This window comes from Ursus americanus, chromosome 10, assembly GCF_024610735.1.
Source record: "Ursus americanus isolate L20-20 chromosome 10, mUrsAme1.1.p, whole genome shotgun sequence".
NCBI classification, from domain to species: Eukaryota; Metazoa; Chordata; class Mammalia; order Carnivora; family Ursidae; genus Ursus; species Ursus americanus.
The window spans coordinates 63,031,096-63,052,686 of record NC_142136.1 but is presented as its reverse complement, the minus strand read 5'-3'; the positions used below and the strand labels follow the sequence as shown (position 1 = coordinate 63,052,686).

The 21,591-nt window shown below is 38.1% G+C and overlaps 3 protein-coding genes across 6 annotated transcripts in view; 1 reads left to right on the top strand and 2 right to left on the bottom strand.

The window, feature by feature from the left end:
• ALG5 (ALG5 dolichyl-phosphate beta-glucosyltransferase) overlaps positions 1-8,682 on the bottom strand; it is a 45,069-nt gene extending 36,387 nt beyond the window's left edge. For 2 of the 4 annotated variants that reach the window (XM_087865173.1, XM_045796945.2), the window contains exons 1-5: positions 7,843-8,682; positions 4,522-4,693; positions 4,089-4,135; positions 2,619-2,687; positions 595-687 (exon numbers count right to left, since the gene is read on the bottom strand). In XM_087865173.1, the coding sequence (XP_087721299.1) occupies positions 595-687; positions 2,619-2,687; positions 4,089-4,135; positions 4,522-4,693; positions 7,843-7,908 (447 nt within the window). In that variant the 5' untranslated portion in view covers positions 7,909-8,682. Of the gene's footprint in view, positions 1-594; positions 688-2,618; positions 2,688-4,088; positions 4,136-4,521; positions 4,694-7,842 lie in introns of those variants that run through there. The other 2 variants (XM_045796944.2, XM_045796946.2) reach the window with 2 other exon arrangements.
• A 295-nt stretch (positions 8,683-8,977) lies between these two features.
• EXOSC8 (exosome component 8) lies at positions 8,978-16,510 on the top strand. Its single transcript, XM_045796947.2, has 11 exons — positions 8,978-9,132; positions 10,233-10,269; positions 10,415-10,478; positions 11,050-11,123; positions 12,553-12,598; positions 13,293-13,398; positions 13,486-13,531; positions 14,350-14,446; positions 14,934-15,054; positions 15,572-15,678; positions 16,017-16,510. The coding sequence occupies exons 1-11, from the start codon at positions 9,116-9,118 to the stop codon at positions 16,130-16,132; spliced, it is 831 nt and encodes a 276-aa protein (XP_045652903.1). The 5' UTR covers positions 8,978-9,115; the 3' UTR covers positions 16,133-16,510.
• Positions 16,153-21,591, bottom strand: part of SUPT20H (SPT20 homolog, SAGA complex component) — a 40,909-nt gene continuing 35,470 nt past the window's right edge. Inside the window, exons 26-28 of the mRNA XM_045796930.2 lie at positions 18,973-19,078; positions 17,408-17,511; positions 16,153-16,651 (exon numbers count right to left, since the gene is read on the bottom strand). Coding sequence (XP_045652886.2) covers positions 16,514-16,651; positions 17,408-17,511; positions 18,973-19,078 — 348 coding nt within the window. The 3' untranslated portion in view covers positions 16,153-16,513. The remainder of the gene's footprint in view (positions 16,652-17,407; positions 17,512-18,972; positions 19,079-21,591) is intronic.

The following is a 21,591-nucleotide window of genomic DNA, read 5'->3' as shown; positions in this document are numbered from 1 at the left end:
GAGACCATGTTCAACAAGGTCTGGGCTACCTATATATAGACTTCTCTTCATGGGGGCAGCAAAATAAAATAAACCTTTAAATCATTTAAGGCACTCCTTATATTTTCTTCCATATATCTATCTTGACTTGTGGTCCTTCTTCAGAGTACCTTGACTCTGAAAGTAACCTATTCCTTTTGGAATTTCTATAGCACTTCATATGTACCTTTCATAAGTACAATCATCTTTTCTAGCAGACTGCAAATTTCATCAGGATAGACCCACATCAGATTTTATAAACTGCAAAAAAATCATTTAAACTTATTATCCAGTAACTGTTATCAAAGACGTACATGGTAACATTTTAAACTTTGATTAAGATACGCATATTCTCCTGAGTTACCCAGTGTGTCATAGATATGGGCATGACTTTTAAGATATGATCACATTATATATACAAAATTATATGAAGTTCTTATTAAAGCTAATTACCACTAACCTGAAATGGTGGTATTCAACTAGCTAGCTGCAGAATACAAATATACTATAGTCTGCAAAACAAGTCATTAAAAAAAAGTTTATATTTTAGATAAAAATGTCAAAACTATGTATTACCATCCTAATAGCTCCGCCTTTCCCACGATTCTTCACCAGCGTTATCACTCGTACCTTGTCACTTCCGTATTTCTGGCAATATTTAAAAGCTACCTGTCAAATTATATAAAAGTCAGAATAATATTAACTTGGATTCCAAGACAGTAACATAAACTGGGTTTCTGAGTCAATAGCATATTTAGTCAATATTAAATTAGTCAATATTTAACTGAGTTAAATAGCAGTATTTAAGTACTGCTATTCTAGTTGCCTTCTTCTTGTGACTACATTATGCTCACTGTGCATTTTAGTGGCCCAGAGTTGTTGAATTCCTGGTGCCAAGAACCAATAATGACCCACTAGGTCGAAGTCACAATTCACTTTCCTGCAGAGGTACCAACAGAACAGGCAGCGGCTCTCTCTTATTCTGACTCCTTGATTTACGCTAAAGAGCTGCTAGAGAAAATAAAATCCATGCACTGATTGACTGGTACACACTTGTGATTGTGACCCCCCTCCTTACTGCTTAATGACTTATCTACTTGTCAGCAACTGATCTTACTCCTCAGAGAAGTTGTTCGTATCCTGGACCATTTTCCCCAAATCTTTTCACTCAACTGCCATTACGGTTTTTTTTTTTTTTTTTTAAGGATTAATTATTTTGAGGGAGAGAGAGTGTGTGTGAGCAGGGGGAGGGTCAGAGGGAGAGGGGGCACAAACTTCCCACTTAGTGTGTATTCTCATGTGGGGTTCCATCTCACGACCCTGAGATTAAGACCTGTGCTGAAACCAAGAGTCGGATGCTTAACCCACAGAGCCAACCAGGCGCTCTTGCCATTACTTTTTGATTTATAATCAAAGCCATGAAATGGTGATCTGTACTCACTGTGTACATCTCTTCATCAAGCCATTGGAGCATGGTCCATACCCTCTGCTTTTCCACATTGCTTTTCTATCTTATCTCTCTTCATCAACAGCACCTTCTTTCTCTCTTTTTTATTTTTTATTTTATTTTTGATGTAGGCTCCATGCCCAGTGTGGAGCCCAACTCGGGGCTTGAACTCACAACCCTGAGACCAAGACCTGAACTGAGATTAAGAGTTAGACACTTGGGGCGCCTGGGTGGCGCAGTCGTTAAACGTCTGCCTTCGGCTCAGGGCGTGATCCTGGCGTTCTGGGATCGAGCCCCACATCAGGTTCCTCTGCTAGGAGCCTGCTTCTTCCTCTCCCACTCCCCCTGCTTGTGTTCCCTCTCTCGCTGGCTGTCTCTCTGTCAAATAAATAAATTTTAAAAAATCTTTAAAAAAAAAAAAAAAGAGTTAGACACTTAACCAACTGAGCTACCCAGGCGGCCCCACTTTCTTTTTTAAAGTAGGCTCCATGCTCAATTTCAAGATTAAGAGTCGCATCCTTTACTGACTGAGCCAGCCAGGCACCCCAATACCCTCTCCTTTTGACCCTCATTTCCACAGGGAGTGTAAAGTTATTCTCACTCCTGGCAGACCAGCTTTTACTTTTTCTAGCAGCTCGGTAGCTATAGGTCTAAGAATGTAGGGATGTTGAGGGGACAATACTCTAAGACACTTGTTACCTCCCATGGGTAAATCTGAATGGAGGTACGCCAAAGGACATAGCTGATACCCGATGCCAGATATGAAGGCATCTTTCTATTTGCATGGTTGCTTTAGAAATTGTAAGGCAAGGTGGAACATAAAGAAAGAAAAATTGTACTTAGGAAAAAGGAACCATATATTGGTAGGCAAAGAAGGCTCCCAGTGGCCATGGTGAATTGCGTATGTTTTCTCCCAACTTGGTGATCTTCAAAGTTTCCCTGGTCTTATGGAGTGGTGGAACAGCAGGTATATTTTCTAGCTTCCCATAGATGAAATCTCTCTGTCTTTCTGACTACCCATACCGTAACAATAGAGAGTGCTGGCACAGCTTTAGCATTCTCTGATGAATAAAAATTGGAAATAAGACTTCACATCTGCTAAATTATTCTATTTTTTCTACCTATTGGCAATGCTAAAAACAAGTTTATTTACCTTTGAAGTCTGGTCTTTGCTGCCATCATCAACTACTATCACTTCGTAAGTGAACGTAGGATCCTGCTTCTGTAAGAAACAAAAATAAAAGACCACAATTTGGCATAAATGTCATCAAGAATTCTGATAAAATCGCAAGGAGTTTAAATAACAACTGTTTTAGTGTGATACACATAAACATGAATATAAGTAAGTATACAAACCACATAAAGTAAAAAGGCCAAGAACCAAAAGGAGGAAAGACGCTGGACAGGAGCAGAAGGCAAACACGGAATGTCCGTGAGTCTCCCCCTCCCCACCTGGGCAGCCCGCCCCGCACCAAGACGCCCTGCACCAAATCAGTGGGAGCAGCCAGGTGCTTGTGGCGCTGAGCACTTCTGAGAGACGCTACAAATGTGGATGAGAAAAAAATCTGTGAGGCTGCAGGTTAGAACATGTAATTCTAACCTGGATACACGATTTCTTAGCCTTATGACCTTTTGGCCTGTTTTCTCATTAAAAAAAAACACCCAAAACAAAAAAAGAAAACAAAACAAACAAAACAATTCCTAGTCCATGTGTCCATGTGGTTCTTATGAGTACATGTAATAGGAGAGATGGAAGCCTCATACATAATAAAGGCTCCATTCCCTCTTTTATTTTTTTCTTTTTTAAAGATTTTATTTTTAAGTAATCTCTACACCCAACATGGGGCTTGAGCTCACAACCCCAAGATTAAGAGTCACAGGCTCCACTGACTGAGCCAGCCAGGTGCCCCTTTCTCCCTCTTTTCTTTCAACTTAAGTTTTGAATGTGGCTTCTCTCTCTTAATGAATCTTCTATCTTCCTTTTACATGTAAAATCTAAAACCAAAGTAAATCAAAACAAGGAATCTTCTAAAAAAAAGAGCCAGCCACAAAGCTCATTTGTTTCCTTAAACTCTCCAAGGAGATTCCAACAACGGCTGAGGATACAAAACAAAGACATATATTAGTTTTCTTTTCCTTATGTGGGGAAAGAAGAGAAAATAAATGAGGGGAACTCCTCTGAATAATAAAGAAAAACAACGATCAGTCCACTCTCATTATAAGTCTTTTTCAAATAAATGTCTTTAAAAAAAATCACAACAGTAAAAACAGCACCGTGTGGCCACACAAAGTCTGCAGACGTTCTCAGTTTTAAATATATCATCAGGCAAGAAGATGAAAAGTGGGCGGGAGGGAACATAAGAAACTTCAGCTTTCTGTTTGTTCTGGGTTCATCCACCTGCTTCTGGAGGCAGGGAGCCATGTGCTGGGCTTGCTTGCAAACACCTAACGGCAGGCAGCAAGCTGAGCACGGGAGGCCCGGGGACCTTGATGGCCCGGGGACCTTGATGGCCCAGGCATGGCTGGCGCTGCCTCTCACAGTGGATCTAGCCTGTGATCTACAAGTTGGTGATCTAGTCTAGTTTTAATTAGAGACATCATATTGAAAGAGAAAACATGATACCTGTCTCTCTTCTAGATAGTCCAGAGCTTCATCCATCATTACAGGCACTTAAAGAAAAAAAAAATGTATGAAAAATTGCTTTTGAAAACGACTTACCAAGCCCCTAAACATGCAGTTTACATATGGAAAAAGTCTGAATACTTAACAGGCCCCTCTGGGACTCTCCTCCAGTGGCCCTTCCCATCTGGAAGGTCTGTTTTCTGTTCACGTCTAGCTTGTTGCTTCTCTAGAACACTTCAGTCCTATGACTTCATAATGCCGACCCTAACCTTTAGAGCTAGTATTTGTTTCCCCTCTTATGAACTCCCAACTACCAACCAGGCACTCACCACAGCCCACATCTATTAACGTTCTGGAGAAGACAGGAAAGTCCATACTTTAAATTTCCTTTTCTTCCCAATGACCCTTACCCAAAAAATGAAATCGGGCTTACACCGTTTTTCTTCATTGTATGAAGGCACGACAACAGAGAGCCGTTTGGTAGGTGAGTCCCATATGCTGGGCAATGTTTCCTTCTGTCCTCTGGCATTTAAGAAGAACTTCTCTTCTTCATGTTGATGGATGTGTGGCATTTTTGTAGCAGTTATAAATGCAACAAAGGAAATCTAAAAGTAGGTATGTTAACAAGAAATTATGCTATGTTGACAATTTTTTAGATTTGTTATGTAAGAATACATCATTTACATGATTTTTTTTTTGGTGGAATATTTACTTTTAGTTTTTAGTCCATTAACAGTGGTTTGGACGTGACAACAAAATTCAAATCCCTTACTTACGAACTTATTACTGTCCTTTTTTTCACTAGTAAGGAACTAATGATTTAGGAGTCTCCCTGTCTCTTCCCACCTGTCATCCCCAGGCCTCTACCATCCCAGATCTAATAGGGAATAGTCACTAAAGAAGTGCAATCTATTCTAAGATGTCCTGAACCCCCAATGCCTGGCAAACACACAGTGAGGTCGCATTCTTACTTGGAGCCTATATGTGACAGAAGATAAGTTCACAGTGCAGGTGGAATGTATGGAGTGAGGACGACCTCCCATCTAAGACCAGACTGACCCAGGGTATGACGGGAAGACTCCTCTATCCCCACAGTAGGGACCGGTAATGCTTAAGAATATATTCTTGACACATCCCAGATATGAATTCAGAATACAATATTTTTTGAAGTAAAGTATCAACTTGTAGGCTCTAGCACCATGCACTACTAACATTAGATAGCTCCCTTCCATATTTATTTGGGAACTAGCTTTGGAAATAACCATCCTTTATAACATTGTTTCTATTGGTACACTTTCTGCTTTTAAAATAGTCAATTCATAAATTTTTGGAATGCTACTCATCTTTAGTGTGGTGACCATTTATAATATTCCATTGGGTACCTACTGAAATTGAATTTGCTATGATTAGTAGGAGCATGGAGGCAGTATCCTGACTACTGGGTACGAGTTCCTACTCTGCACCCCAGTGTTCAGTTTGTGATTTCTAAATTTAGTTTCCTACTAAAAGGAATCAGTGCTCTTTGTAAGATGCCAGAGAATCATTGCATTATTTTGAAAACTTGCCTTTTATCTTACCTTTTATATATGAAAGATATTTCAGAGTAATTGAATAGCTGAGAATGAATTTTTTTCATTACAGAATTCCAGGTAATACATGAAAAAGGAATGATACAATTAGAATATTGCACTTTGCAACCCCCAAAGAAATAATGGATTTAGGTTGACAAACTGTATAACTGGTGAGTCAGGCTAACAAAACTCCTAAACTCCTGGATCCACCTTAACACCAAAGAAAATCAGATATTACAAGCCTTCTGATATCATACAAGAGGAAGTATTCAGCATCAGTCACATATTTTGATTAAAAAACTCAAACATGCATTTGATTAAGTCTCTAAATGTTACTACCAGTTTATAGGAAATTCAGGGGACAGAGTAAGATGTTAGAAGTCACCAAGGGGATGCAATAAATAAAATCCAGATTGTGAGAAATTCTACAGGACAAATTACCACTTATTAAAGACAAGGGAAAAAACAAAACAAAACAAAAAAAGGAGGACAAATTGTTACAGATTAAGATCAATAGAGTGCTAATGGTGTGAATACTTAATCGAACAAATGACTATACTACAACATACATGAGGCATCTGAACTGACGGGACGTTTGAAATCCCTGAATAATGGTTAAATTTTTTTAAAAATCCACTATAACTTTACTATGGTTATATTTTAAAAAGGTGGGGTATTTGGAGATAAATGTTGAAGGTTTACAGATAAAGTGTTATGTCGTGGATTTGCTTCAAAATAATTCAGAAAGGAGGTGGGGTGAGGAAGAGTATGTATGGAAAGTGGATATATATGAAACTAGTTTTTTTTTTCTTTTTGTTTTTTTATAATGATTTCCTGTTCTGGCATTTTAAACAAATGAAGTTCCACAAGCTGTGTGACATTTTCATACATAAGCTCTTCTCTCCAATCTCAGTCTCCTCATCAGATGAAGCTAATGATGGTAACATTTATGTCAGCATTGTTTTGAAGATCACAAGAGATAACCCCTGTTAAACACTGAATACAACACCCAGCATATTGTAAGTCCTCTGTAAGTGGTAGCTCTTATAATCACTTCAAGCTAGTGGGATCAAATACTCGCAGTACACCCTCCTAAGGCACGCATTTAACTCTGTGCAACAGATAGATTCACCAAGCAGATTCAGTCTAGGATTCTGTCAAAATTCTGCCCCACCAAAAATCTGACTTGCTCAAAAACCTGAAATCTTCCTATACCATTAAGGGAGAGAGAGAGAGAGGACTCCTTTCTCACCCAGACACAAATCACCTAAGAAGTCAGGACACACTGCTTTTTCTCTATTAAATTGTTTCTACACTCTGAGTTTGCAAACCTGGCAAGATGGAAGAATGGCCTTCCTAGCAGTGCTATACAGGGGGCGAATCTGAGTGTCCAGGAAGCTGAAACCTCTCCATGTAGGAACTGGATGGTAGTCTATTCCAAATCACATGTGAGAAAACTCACTTGGCAAATTGTCTATTACTAATGGATCAGCAAGTGTTTACAATGTTTGTTTCCAAGTAATGGCAAAGAAAACCCAAATTTGAATTCTATTCAAATTAGTACTGCCTCGTTTAGAGGCAGCGAATATAGGGTGTTTAATTTTGGGTCATAAGGACTCCCAGACATATGGTAACACTAGGCCTGTGTGTCTTGGTCTTACAGTGTCCGTACTGGTCTTCTTGCCCCACTGATCTATTCCGATCTGCAATACATGGCTCTCGTCAATGCTGTCACCACCTTCTATTTGCTTAACCACATCAGGAAAAGGATGAATCTAGGGAGCACACACATTCTGGGGGCTCAAGACCTTCCCGGGTGGAGCCAGAACTGCATAAGCTGCAGATCCGGGAGGAAGTCTTGAGAGGTCGGGACTGAAAGGGCGGGTGGACAGAGATCGGGGGGACCAAGAGACGAGTGGAGACTGGGTGAGCAGGTCCCACAGTGAACAAAAGTACAAGGGTCTGGGCACAGAGGGAGGTAAAGCTCCAAAATAAAAATAAAGAAGGGAAGAAAGGGGGTGTGAAATACTAGGAGAGGAAATCCTGGGGTCAAGGCTTGGGGGAAGCGTGGTGAAAAGGGACACGTCGAAGAGTGGCTATGCAGAGGAGAGGATGCGTGGCCGCCGAGTCTCCAAGAGAGCAGGGAACCTAGACCCGCGTCGGTCCCCCATCCCTCTCCTCACCAGTATCAGGGCTGCGGCCGCCAGCGCCACGCCGAGCACCGCCAGCTGCAGCAGCATCGAACTCATCCTCCATACCCAGGTCGCCGCCTGCCCTACCCAGCACCTACACACACGCGGAAGCGCGGCCGCGCAGCCCCGCCTCCTGCCGGCAGAGGGGCCGCGCCAGCCGGGCCCCGCCGCCCACAGCGCCCCTCGCGGCAAGGAGACGAACACGCAGTTCTTGGAAGCGCGGCTCCGCGGGTAGGCCGGCGCCGTGTTCCTCTGTAGGGTTGACAGAATCGGCAAGTTAAATACAGAATGTCCCCTTAAATTGAATTTCAGGTAAGCAGTGAAGATTTTTTGACGGCCTTGTTAAAATAGAATTCGCACACCACACAACCCACCCACTTAAAAGGTTTTGGCATATTACACGAGTTTTTCAAAACTGTGATACAACATAAAATATGCCATTTTAACCATTTTAAGTGTACAAGACACAGTGGTATTAATTACATTCACAATTGTCTGCATCCATCACTGTTACCTATTTCTAAAACATTCTTCGCTGCCCCCAGCCCCTGGTAACAACTAATGTACTATTTGGCATATACTTATAGGAAAAAAAAAAAAACAAACACAAAAAACAAACAAGCAAACAAAAAAACCAAAAAAACAAACCTTTGTTTACCTGACATTCAAATTTAATTGATGTCCTGTATTCTGTCTGGCAACCCTACCTAGGAAGGAGGTGGACGTTTTGAGCCACAACACAGCCTACAACACAAGCCGCTCCTTTGGAGCCCGCTTCAGGGACCTGCAAAGTGTAAAGTGGTGAGGATTATGAACGCACAGAAAGTTTACGTAATTCACCAGTAACTGGAGCAGGGAGCTCTTTACTTGGGAGGAAACAAGCCCGGGGCCCAGCCTATGACAGAGGCAGGAAAAGGACGTAGAAACTTTGGAATAATGCTTCACACTCAATACTCAATTCTTGGCAATAAAGTCGGTTTTCTCTTAAACTACCAGACTGTTTCTAAAGAGACACACTCGCCTCTTTTCTATTGGCAGATTCGTCAAAACGCGTCTAAGCCAAAGAAGCGTAAAAGCGTGCTGGGCTAGAGACCATCGGAACAAAGGTGGACCAGGAACCACCCTCCCGGCGCGCCCAGCCCTCGGCGTCCAAAGCAGCGGGAAAAGAGCGCAGGCGTCCCTGTCGAAACTTTGGAGGCGGCGTAGGCGCACGGCCCGGACGCGCGGTGTCGCCAGGCGCAGGCGCACGCGCGCGGGCGGGAAGATGGCGGCCGGGTTCAAGTGAGTGTTGGCGACCGGCGGGCGTGTGTTTGTACTCTTGGCGGTTGGAGGCTTCCTTTAACCCTTCGCTGGGATATTTTTCACCTGGAGGCCACCCTGCCAGATTCGCATTTCTTTCCCTCTCGGAAGCAGGCGACGGGCGGAAGGACCTGGGGGTGGTCGTAGTGAAAGGGAAGGGGGCTTTTTCTCCGCAGTGAGACGGGAGATGGAAGGGACGGTGTCCAGAGTTCAGTACCCGCGGCAAGCGCTTGTGGCTTGGTGTAGTGGATGTGCGGCCCCAGGAGACACAGTTGTAATCTTTTTAAAAGTGTTGTATCAGAACCACATGCCACCCTGTGCTAAAGGATTGTGCCTTTTTCGGAAGGTTTTACTTAAGCCTTTTTTCTGCCACTCTGGTGAAGCCTGTAGATTTTTGTCCTCAGAGTCAAGTTTTTAAATGGATAAAATACGTAAGATTCCAAAGGAAAACAATTGTATTGACGCAGTTATCTAGTTCTGTAAACTCCGAGTTCTTGATAGAGTGATGTATACGTGCTCTTTTAAAAATTAACATTCTTAAGCTACAGTGGGGAGTTTAGTAACTCCTGGAATTCCAAAGTTACGAGTCTGCACATAAGCTTCGACAACTATAAAGTAAAAACGAAAACATTTAATCTCTGTAGTTGTTAAAAGTTGCAGGTACTAATATTTAATAAAGGCTTATTGCCTACAGTCATAAATGAAGAATATGCTAAATTTCAGTTACAGGATAGGGAAAATAAAAATGTAATTTTTCATGTTAAGAATCCCTGCTTCAGAACGAAAGTGACATTATTTTAATAACTGGCTTAATTCTTTAAAGATGGCCAAAGGCTTTGGGCTTCAACCTGTAATTGTTTAAGGTAGAGTTAAGGACAATAGTTGATTGTGATTACTACTGTAAGAGTACCTCTTTTTAATAGTTATATATGGCAACATAAACATCAGAATTCATGAAAGAAACTTAATTACAAATTGGGGAGATTTATGCTGCATCATCACACTCCTAAGATCTTTGCCAGTTTCTGGATTTATGTTAAGATTCATTAACTTACCTCAGATATATTTTCAACATGTTTCAGAACTGTGGAACCTCTGGAGTATTACAGAAGATTTTTGGTGAGTAAAGGTTGTACCTTTTGATAACAGTATCATGTGCTTCTTTTCAAATTATATAAATTAACGAGGTTTAATGTGTTTTCCCTGGTGTGTGTAAAATATAAATGTAGATGTAATTTACTTTTATGTAAATTTATTTATTTAGAAAGAGAACTGCCGTCCTGATGGAAGAGAACTTGGTGAATTCAGAACCACAACTGTCAACATAGGTGAGGATATTTTGAGTTCTAATTAGAATGTTGAAGGTGCTTCAGACTTTTTCTTGTTTGTTTATATAAGAATTTTTATTTGTGATGTTTTTAAAACTATTATTTCAATTGTTATGTTGTTCTTTTTAAATTTTGAAGTATCTGTGAAGTGTTTCCCCCCTTTCTTCCTTCAAAACATCGAAGACATAGTTTTCTTATATCTTACACTTACTAAACTTTCTGTTGCAAACATGGAATTTTCTAGTGTAACCTGTATGTATGATAGTTTTGAGTTTTAGCATGAGCCATTTAAACAATATTTGAGCCAAATTCTACCATATCTAAGGGAATCCAATGATTTTTTTGTCAAGAGTTTTTTATCTGTAGAACAGTTCTGTGACAGAATGAAAATGATTAACTCAAATTCAAGAACAGGTGAATAATTCCTAAAACACTAATTTTAAAATAGTTACATCATTTAAAAAAACTTGAGTTAGGAATAAATTTTTATAAGCAACTTAGATATATAGCAAGATTAAAATTATATGTAGACAATGAAAACTTTTCATGGACTTCTTTATTATCTTTTCAGGTTCAATTAGTACTGCCGATGGTTCTGCTTTAGTGAAGCTGGGAAATACTACAGTAATTTGTGGAATTAAGGCGGTAGGTTTAATATATGTCTTACTGAGATTTGAATTACCAAATTAGCTTCATGTTCTTATTAGATTGTAATTTACACCTATATTTCTGTTGATTAGGCAGTCAGGTGTCAGTTCTTTAGTATTTTACATTTCCTACGAGCTTTCACCTTTGAGTAGGTAATACTCAAAGTAGATTAAAAATGACCCAACTCCAGTGACTCTGAATTTACGAACATGCATCAAATGGTCTGAAATGAAACCAATTTTAAAAATCCTCAGTACCTTTAGTTTTTTAAGAATTTGGTTGTTATTGAGAAGATTTTTGGTGACATCTTTTTATGCAGTGATGGCATTTAATCTGTGCAAATAATGTAGAAAATTGAGACTGCTCCAAAGAAAAGCTAGAGGGAGTAAGAGCCACTGTTACTGAGTACCTTTTATGTTACAGACACCTTAAATTTAGGTGCTTTATTACAGAATTACCAGTTTAATCATGAGAACAATCATTTGAAATGTAATTCTGTCTTCTGTTTTACATGAGGTTCAGTAACTTGCCCAGGAACATAACTAGAACTTAGATATAACTTTGACTCCAAAGTTTGTGCCTTTTCCATTATGTTGCACTGTGAATTACTTAAGTTCAGATTCTTCCTCAGGGTGATAAAGCTGGGGTAATATCTAACAATATGATCTGAGTACTTAATTGTTGTCAGCTTTTTTTTTTTTTTTTTTTTAAGATTTTATTCATTTGACAGAGAGTGAAAGAGGGAACACAAGCAGGGGGAGTGGGAGAGGGAGCAGCAGGCTTCCCACCGATGCGGGGCTCCATCCCAGGACACTGGGATCACAACCTGAGCCGAAGGCAAACACTTAACAACTGAGCCACCCCATGTTGCCAGCTTTTATGCTGGGGACATGTTCATTTGACCCTCATTGAGAATCCCTAAAAGTAGGTAATATTAACTTCTCATTTTGCAGATGAGGAAGTTGAATGGTAAGAGGTAATATGATTTGACTAAAGTCCCTAAGCCAAAAAGTGTGGGTCTGACATTTGAACCAGGTCAGTGAGTCTCAGGCTTTTGCTCTTAACCATTTTATCACTTTGTAAATCTGGCTGTGTAAGGATCACCTTAGGTTTAAATTCAGATTCTTTGCTACTAAATGAGAGGAAGAAAACCAATTAATTTTTTTTTTTAAAGAGCCCCATGTAATTTTGGTTAGTAGCACTAGAATGTAGGCAACTAAGCTGCCTTTTTACCTTGCAGACCTAATAAGAGGATTTGTGCCATGTCCTTATAGCCTGATAGGACTCCCTAATAAGCATAGTAGATGCTCTTGTGTAGTTAACTGGCTAAGATGGTTTTTGCTGAAGATTTCTGTAACTGAGTACTAAGCTGTCTTCCAGTTATTGAGTAGCTTCTTTTATAGGAAATATTTGTTTGCTTCTTTAGGAATTTGCAGCACCACCAACAGATACCCCTGATAAAGGATATGTTGGTAAGTTAAATGGCTTGTAATTTTAATACAGATACTTTAATACATTCAAGGATAATATTGTAGGTCAGTCCTAGTAGTTAAGTTGAAGAAAATGTAGATTCAAAAATATATAAATGAAGCAGAGATTCCTGAAAAGTTTAGTTGTTAGAAGATAGCCTAATAGCAAGATAGAGAATTTTCTCAAATATTCAGCTTTGATCAGTTGTTTATACATTCAGATGTCATCATCCAAGAAAATAAAATCTCTTAGGAAAGGGTTGTAATTGCACACTTATATATTTCTGTAAGTATTCTTCATTTATACCACTGTGCAATTTTCTTCTTGCCTTGGACATTCTTTTCTTTATGGTAGGTACCAACATTTTAAAAACAGAGGCTGTCTGCTGTTAGAGATTGAGGTATTTTAGAAGAAATATTTTTCTGAAGAATTTATGATTGAGGCCTTCCTTAATAGATGCTTTTTATATTTTTGGTATTTGTGTGAAGAAAAAAAGTTGGAAATAGATTTTATCTAAGCCTGAGGGTATTACAAAGACCAAAAAAAAAAAAGAATGAGTTGATGTGTTACAATGCTTTCCACTTGGCAAATCCTATCTATGGCTACAGTCACCTTTGCAGTGGATTGAGAATACCTTTAACACTTCCATAAACCAGAGGTGAAGTTTAGTTCATAGCTGCAGAGTGTTTCTTTCAGTTCCTAATGTGGATCTACCACCTCTGTGTTCATCGAGATTTCGGTCTGGACCTCCTGGAGAAGAGGCCCAAGTGGCTAGCCAGTTCATTGCAGATGTCATTGAAAAGTAAGATCATCCTGATAACATCTGATTATGATTCATTTTCAGATAGTTTTTGACCTTTAATTTATTGTGCTTTATTATTAAATCAAGTTCACAGATAATTCAGAAAGAGGACTTATGCATTTCTCCAGGAAAGGTAAGATAAATAAAGAAGCTATGAGGTTTTATTATGAATTGTTTTTTTGGGGAAGAGAACAGGGAAATCAAAATAATAAAACAGTGGCCTTAAATATGAATGTCTTAAGATGGAATTTAGTTTAAAAAAGATCCAGCTTACTCCGTAACTATCTAAATAAACCATGTACAGTTCATAAAAAAAAGTCTTGCTTGAGTAATTTATTACCTAATTGGGAGCTACTTTCTAAGCTGACTTTACTTTTTTCCCTTTTGCAACAAATAATTCAGTCAGTTGTTTATTCCATATAGATTAGTATCTGATCAGCTGAGGTATTTAGGGTAAATCCACACTATACATTTCAAGTCTTTAATTTCAAGTCTAAAATTTAGAACTAAGTTGACTAGGACCTAGAGGCTTTTCCTAGTTGATTATATACAGATTTATTAGCACTGTAAAGCCTAGCCATTTCATATATTAAGGTTTCTGTGGTAAAGTACATTTTGGACTTCATTTAGGACTTCTAGAAGCATTTCTTTCATCTGCTAACTTAGCAGCAAGAATGGAAATTCTTTCTACATCTATTGCTCTCAATGGAAATCTCGATGTTATTTGTCAGCTTGGTAGTAAAAGCCACTTTTTTTTTTTTTTAAACCAAACCTGTCTACTTTGTTGGTTATATACTTTGTAGAGTTTTGTTTTTTTTTTTTTTAATTTTTGAGCCTTGAAAGTTGTCATGCTTGTTTAACCAAGGATTCTGTGGTTTGTAAGTTAAAACAAATACCATGTTCTACCCACCAGAAGACTTCAATTTACACTTTGTGTAAACTTTGTTTTAGCTTTCTTGGGTTCTGTACTGTGATATCATTTGCCTCGACTATGATGGGAACATCTTGGATGCCTGTACATTTGCTTTATTAGCAGCTTTAAAAAATGGTAAGCAACTTTAATAAAAGGCACTATTTCTTCTTAGTGTCAGAATATTCTGTTAAGGGGCGCCTGGGTGGCTCAGTCGTTAAGTGTCTGCCTTTGGCTCAGGGCGTGATCCTGGCGTTCTGGGATCGAGTCCCGCATCAGGTTCCTCAGCTGGGAGCCTGCTTCTTCCTCTCCCACTCCCCCTGCTTGTGCTCCCTCTCTGGCTGGCTGTCTCTCTGTCAAATAAATAAATAAAATCTTAAAAAAAAAAAAAGGAAAAAAAATATTCTGTTAAGATTTATCATTAACTTTTTAAAGATTTTTGTTAATATTTAGTGATTGATCATTCATGAGTTTCTAAAGAAAAACTATGTTTATATCCACTAAATTTACCTTAATTATCCTAATTTAAAAAAATACTCCTAAACAATTTAAAGAGGGAAAAATGAATAAAGCATAGAAACCTGTATTTGTTAGAGTGACTTACTTCACATATTTCTCTTTCTAGTACAGCTGCCAGAAGTTACTATAAATGAAGAAACTGGTTTAGCAGAAGTTAATTTAAAGAAGAAAAGTTATTTGAATATTAGAACTCATCCAGTTGCAACTTCCTTTGCTGTATTTGATGAGTAAGTTAATCAGATGCATAAAAAAATTATGTAATTAAGGTAATGGATTGTTACTCAGCTTTCTAACTTTTCAGGAAAATGCCCATGGTGACCATACATCCTAGTTTGCCCTGGACACCTAGGTTTATAGCTGTTGTCCCTGCAGAATTATTATTAGCTTAGCCTTGTACTTTCAAAACCATGCTGATCTGGATGATGAATTTTGTGTTCTCCCAGTTTCTTGGTTTTCTTATTCCTGTGTAATCTTAATTTTCTTAACTATTTCACAGAACATTTACCTTAGGCTATCTTCTGTATTTGCCAAGGACTTTAATATATTCATAAATTGAAAGGTAAAAATTCCTTAAGTAGTAGAATGTTAGGTTGCTATTAACTTTTCTGGTTTCCCACCAGTTCTATTCTATTGCTTAAATCTGACGTCAATATCTAAGCTAAAAGGCTAGAAGTAATTTTATCTTTTGTATATAAAATTTGTTCCATGGATTGATAATTTATATTTTTCTTGTATTTTAAACAGCACTCTGCTCATAGTTGACCCTACTGGAGAGGAGGAACATCTGGCAACTGGAACCTTAACAGTAGTAATGGATGAGGAAGGCAAGCTATGCTGCCTTCACAAACCAGGCATGTTCTTTCCATTTCAACCCTAAACATGTAAAATAAAAACTCAATGTGAGCTTCTTTGTATTAGGGAAGGCCAAATGGAATGTGAGAGGTTTTACTGTTCACTGCAGTTTCTTTGTTATCTCAAATTCCCTACTTCTCTATATTGTCTGCCAGTGGTTCTTGAACTTACGGTATGCATCAGAATCACTTGCAGGGCTTGTTACACAAAAACAATTTGCAACTCTTGAAACAGTCTTACTGGCTTACATTATTGAGTTTTTTGTCTTATAACTTGATTTTTTTTTTTAACAAGTAAAATAATAGACACTAACAGTGTTGTCACACTAATTTTTCAGGTGGAAGTGGGCTGACTGGAGCTAAACTTCAGGACTGTATGAGCCGAGCAGTTACCAGACACAAAGAAGTAAAAAAACTAATGGATGAAGTAATTAAGAGTATGAAATCCAAATAAACCACCACCACATTTTCAAAACGGATTTGTAAAAACTGTATTTGTTACACTGTGCACAAACCTTTTATACTAAATAAATATCAAACTACATTCTTCAGAAAGATGTTTCTAGTATTTCTTAGGTCACTTCCATATGTAGTATGTACAGTGAAACCATTTTTAAAAAGCAATGACTTAGGCAAACCAACCCTAATGGTTCGTTAAACCATTTTCCTGTTTTTAATTAAAAATCATAGGGTTGTGCTTCTGTATAAAGTTTGTACATCTAGCAATGTAAAATACTGACACATTTAAAAAAACAAAACCAAAAATGAAGTAGAAACTCAAAATCCTTTGATTCAATGCTCTTATGGTTTTAAAAAAGAAAAAAAAAAGCAAGACTCAGAATTTTGGAGTGGTTGGCGTGCCTCTCTTCATTTTACTTTTTGACTGGCTGCCTGTATGCCGATGCCGATGTAGCTGAGCTGTTTGTGCTGCTGCTGCTGCCATAGCCATTTGATGCTGCAAGAATCGCAACTGCTGCAAAAGGGAGGGGAAAGAAAAGTCAAGTTATGTAAATGTAGGCAGGTATGGAAAGGTGCTTTTCCTGAGAGATGAAAACAACAAAACTGAAAGGGAGAAAGCACCAAGATAACAAAAAGGGACTATACCACACTGAGACAATGCACAGTCAAACAGCACCAGTGGCACAGAAGCCTGCTGAGGGCTTTAAAAACGGGTTCTTGGTAAACTTCAAAAGTATTTCTGTTACTTTGCCCTGCCAGTCTATATTGTAGTAACTCAGCAACTTCAGTTACTATTTTGTTGTATGATAGTTTATAGCAATATAAAACCACCCTGCATATCAAAGATAGTCAACTATAATATGGGGACTTCCTACAATCATGGAATAACATTTTTCTAAAACAGGTATGACATTTACTAATAGGAACACTGGTATACTTGCCTTTTTCTGCAGTACAATATCAAAAAGTTAACCATTGGCACTAACAACTGTCTGTTTCAAAAAATACTGGAAACTACAAAATGTATGTTAATGTGCCACCAGCACTTCATGAAAAATTTTAAATTAGGAAGAGTATGGCTTAAATGTACTAGATGTTCAGTGCTCCAAGTTGACTGGCTAAAATGTCAGACTTTTAAGTAAAATTTGCTAAATTATTTACCTACTACTGTATAGTCTTAAAAGACAGTAAAATAAAACTAAAGTATGTTGAAGTACTTTTGGAGCAGAGTATCTTTAAAAATGTAATCAGAGTGAAGTTGCTGGATTACTTGTATCTGTTGCTGCTGCTGTTGAAAGGCAGAGGAGAGCTGGAATCTCTGCTGAGGAAGGCTTTGCTCAGGTCTGTTCTCGGCAGAGCCAAGCTGAGACAACACTACAGAGAGGAGAAGGGGAAAGCAGGCCAGTCAAAAAGTTTGAAGGCTACCAGGGTTAGAAAAGGACAACACAGAAAATGAAATAATAGAAAAGTTATCAGTATGATTAATCTTAAGTATCAAATCAGAGACATTTCAGAATAAATTTAGTACAGTCTCCTGTTAGTTGAGGGTACCACTGATTATAGAACCTTCTGGATATGAAAGGGAAGGGAGTGCCCGTGTGCCAAAGCACCATATCCCTTTTCTTGCACCACAATGAAATTTGATGCTAGTGTTATTTTTTTGAGAGGGCTTTCTTGCAGAAATGGAAAATACAGTATGTTGTTTTAAATCGAATCAATGAAGTAGGAAAGGGAGTGGGTGAAGTCCAATCTACCATAATGACAAACTGGTGGATAAGTGCTTTAAACAAAAGATGCTGCAATGAGTTTCAGACTACACTACTAGCCAACAATGGTGGTGAATGGAGACTGCAAAATTCTATTTCCTTTCAAGCTGAGGGGGGCCTGAGTAATCAATTGAACCCTCTCAATGTACAGATGAAAAAATTACAGGCCATGATGGTCTGAGTGACTCACTCTAATTATTGACAGGTCCAAAGCTAGAAACATTCTCATGATTTTTCAGCCTAGAATTCTTTCCACTAAAACATACAACAGCCATTTTAGGAGATTCATAACTTGGGTGGTAAAGGTTTATGATCACAAATTTCCATTTGGAAATTCATGAGCTCTAAATAGGGCATTATGTGAGACCTTGCTTATTCTAAATTCAGACACTAGGAGTTGTAGAGATATGACAGTAAGCCCAGTGATAATTCAAAATGTTGACATGTTTGTTCACCCAATCCTCAAACTCTATCATAGCTTACTTACACACTTAGTGATTTAGTGACTTTAATTAAATGTAATGTTATAATTACTGTCTTTAAGTGACAAGGTATCTTAGTTAAAGGTAAATCTTTGGATCACCATTTACTGCTGGAAGTGGTGAGAAGTCATTTAGTATAATCTTTTTTTTTCCAAATGATAAAAGTGGCTTATAAAAGTTATGCTGACCATTAAGTCTTGATTCATGCAATTGCAAGCTACCAGAATGAGACCAAAGATTATGCAATCAACAAAAATGCAGTCTCAATAACCCAGGAGAACTGAGGATTTAACAGCTTTGGTAGCTTCCTAGTAAGCTGGATAATTGTATAAAATTTTACGAACTGTAATGTGAGAAAAACCCAACTGCTATTAATATATGTGGGTAAAAACATTTTTAATCAACTGTCAAATTAACAAAAACACCTCAGAGGGCCATCAATAAATAGTTCATGCATTAAATAGAACCATATTTTGTCCTCAGATACTGCTTGTAAGAGAAGGAAAAGAAATAATTAAAATATTGAGATCCCTATGTGATCAGTTATTTTTAGTAAATTCAACATATGAAGGTATAAAGATACCAACCAGCTGCCTGTGACTGCATAAAACTTCCTACTCCAGCAAGGTTAATAACAGCAGCGTGCTGAGCAGATAAGGCCTGTTCTTGACTGGTTGAACCTTGTTCAGAACCCTGAATAAAAAAATAATACATGATTGTACAAAAAGAAAAACAATTTTGAGTTGGTAATTTCCCTCCCCCCCTCCCCCCCGGTATGAGGAAAAATACCAACATTAGATTCTTGTAAAAAGAATAACAAAGTGTTCATGGACTGGAAATTCACATAGTAAAGATAGTAAAGTCACTTTTTCTTTTCTTTTTTTTCAAAAGATTTTATTTATTTATTTAACAGAGACAGAGACAGCCAGCGAAAGAGGGAACACAAGCAGGGGGAGTGGGAGAGGAAGAAGCAGGCTCATAGCGGAGGAGCCTGATGTGGGGCTCGATCCCATAACGCCAGGATCACGCCCTGAGCGGAAGGCAGGCGCTTAACGACTGCGCCACCCAGGCGCCCCGTAAAGTCACTTTCAAACTAACCTATAGGCTTAACTCAACTCCTTTAAAAATCCTTAATAGGTTCTTTTTTCCCTCTGTATCTATAGACAAGATGATTCTAAAATTTAGATGGAAAAGAAAAAGATCTAGAACAGCTGAACAGTTTTGAAAAATAAAATGGAAGGAATCACGCTGCCTGATTTTAAGACTTACTATTGAGTCTACACTAACCCAGACAGTGTGGTACCAACACAGGGATAGATACAAAGAGAGGTAGAAGAGAATAGAGAACACAGACAGCCATGTAAATACATCTTGATAAAGGAGCAAAAGTAATTCAATGGATTAAGGATTGCTTTTTCAACAACTAGTGCTGTAGCAATTGGACCACGATCCCTTTTGCCCCCTGCCAATAAATCCTGACCCAAGTCTTATACCTTACACAAAAATTAACCGGAAATGGATCACAGATGTAAATGAAAAGCTGTAAAACTGTTATAAGACAACAAGGAGAAAATCTTTGGGCCATAGGGTCTATGTGAGGCATTCCTAGACAACACATAAGGCATGATCCATAAAAGAAATAAATTGTTGATAACTCAGAGTTCATCAAAACTAAAAACTTTCACTATGAAAAAGACATCCTTTGCTATCACCTAAAACAGTGTTTGAAATAACATTTTAGTAAATAACGTAAGTTAAACACTTCACAAGTTACAAGACATTTATCTTGAGAGGATTTCCCTGGATACTGATTTTAAAAATGGGCAAAAGGACCTGAGTAGACATTTCTCCAAAGAATAGATACATAGACAACCAGCAAGTATATGAAAAGATGTTCAAAAACATTAATCATTAGGGAAATGTCAATCACAATGAGCTTATCACCTTCCAGCCATGAGGATGGTTACTATTAAAAAAGCCTCAGGAAATAACAAGTGTCAAAATTTGTCAGGATATGGAGAAACGGAAACCTTTGTACACTGCTGGGGAAAATGTAAAAAGGTATCGCCATATGGAAAACAATATGCAGGTCCCTCAAAAAATGAAAAATCTCACTCCTGGGTATTATTCAAAAGAACTGAAAAGCAGGGACTTAAAGAGCTGTTTGTACACCCATGTTCATAGAAGCATTATTTATCACAGACAAAAAGATGGAAGCAATCCAAATGTCCATTGACAGATGAATGAATAAACAAAATGTGGTATACACATACAACGAAATATTATTCAGCTTTAAAAAGTAAGGAAATTCTGACACACACTACAACATGGAAGAACTTTGGGGACATTATGCTAAGTGAAGTAAACCAGTCACAGAAAGACAACTACTGTCTAGACTAGTCACATTCAGAGAAACAGAAAGGAGAATGTTGGCTGTCGGGGCTAACAGGAGAGGGAAATAGGGAATTATTGATTGATGGGTACAAAGTTTCAGTTTTGCAAGATGAAAATGCTGTGGAGACTGGCTGCCTAACAATATGAATATACTTAACATGCACACTTAAAATGACGACAATGGCAAATTACATATTATGTATATTTTACAATTTAAAAAAAAAGGTGCAAATCAATTTTATATCCAGCCAAGTTAATCTTTCATGTGTTAAAGAATAAAGAAAAAATTTTTTGAATGTGCCCTTCCTGAGAATCTACTAGAGGATGAGCTTTATCCAACCAAGACTTAACTGGGGAATCTTTGTGAACTAAGAGAAACTCTGGGGGGTGGGACCTAAGAATCAGTATTTTTAGTTCCCAGATGATTCCAAAGTGTAGTGAAGGTTCAGAAAAACTTATAGTTCCCTCTCCTTTAATTTACTGCTGTTCTTATTAAATTTCATTCTGTTTAACCATATACAAATATTTGTGTCTATCTTCCCTTTGCCCTAAGCTTCATGATTATAGGGACATCTCTATTCCAACAGAGACAAAACACTACAAACAGAAGGACGATGACTGGGCAAAAAATGCATGGGCAGGAAAAGAATTTCAAATAGGCACCCAATAACTGATCACTACTACTGATAATAAAAGCAGAACAGCAGCTGTCTGTCTGAACTAAAACCATGTCAAATATGCTTGGAATATACCAAAAAAAAAGAGTTACAATTACGTAATACAAAGCAAATGGAGGGCTGGACAGCACATAC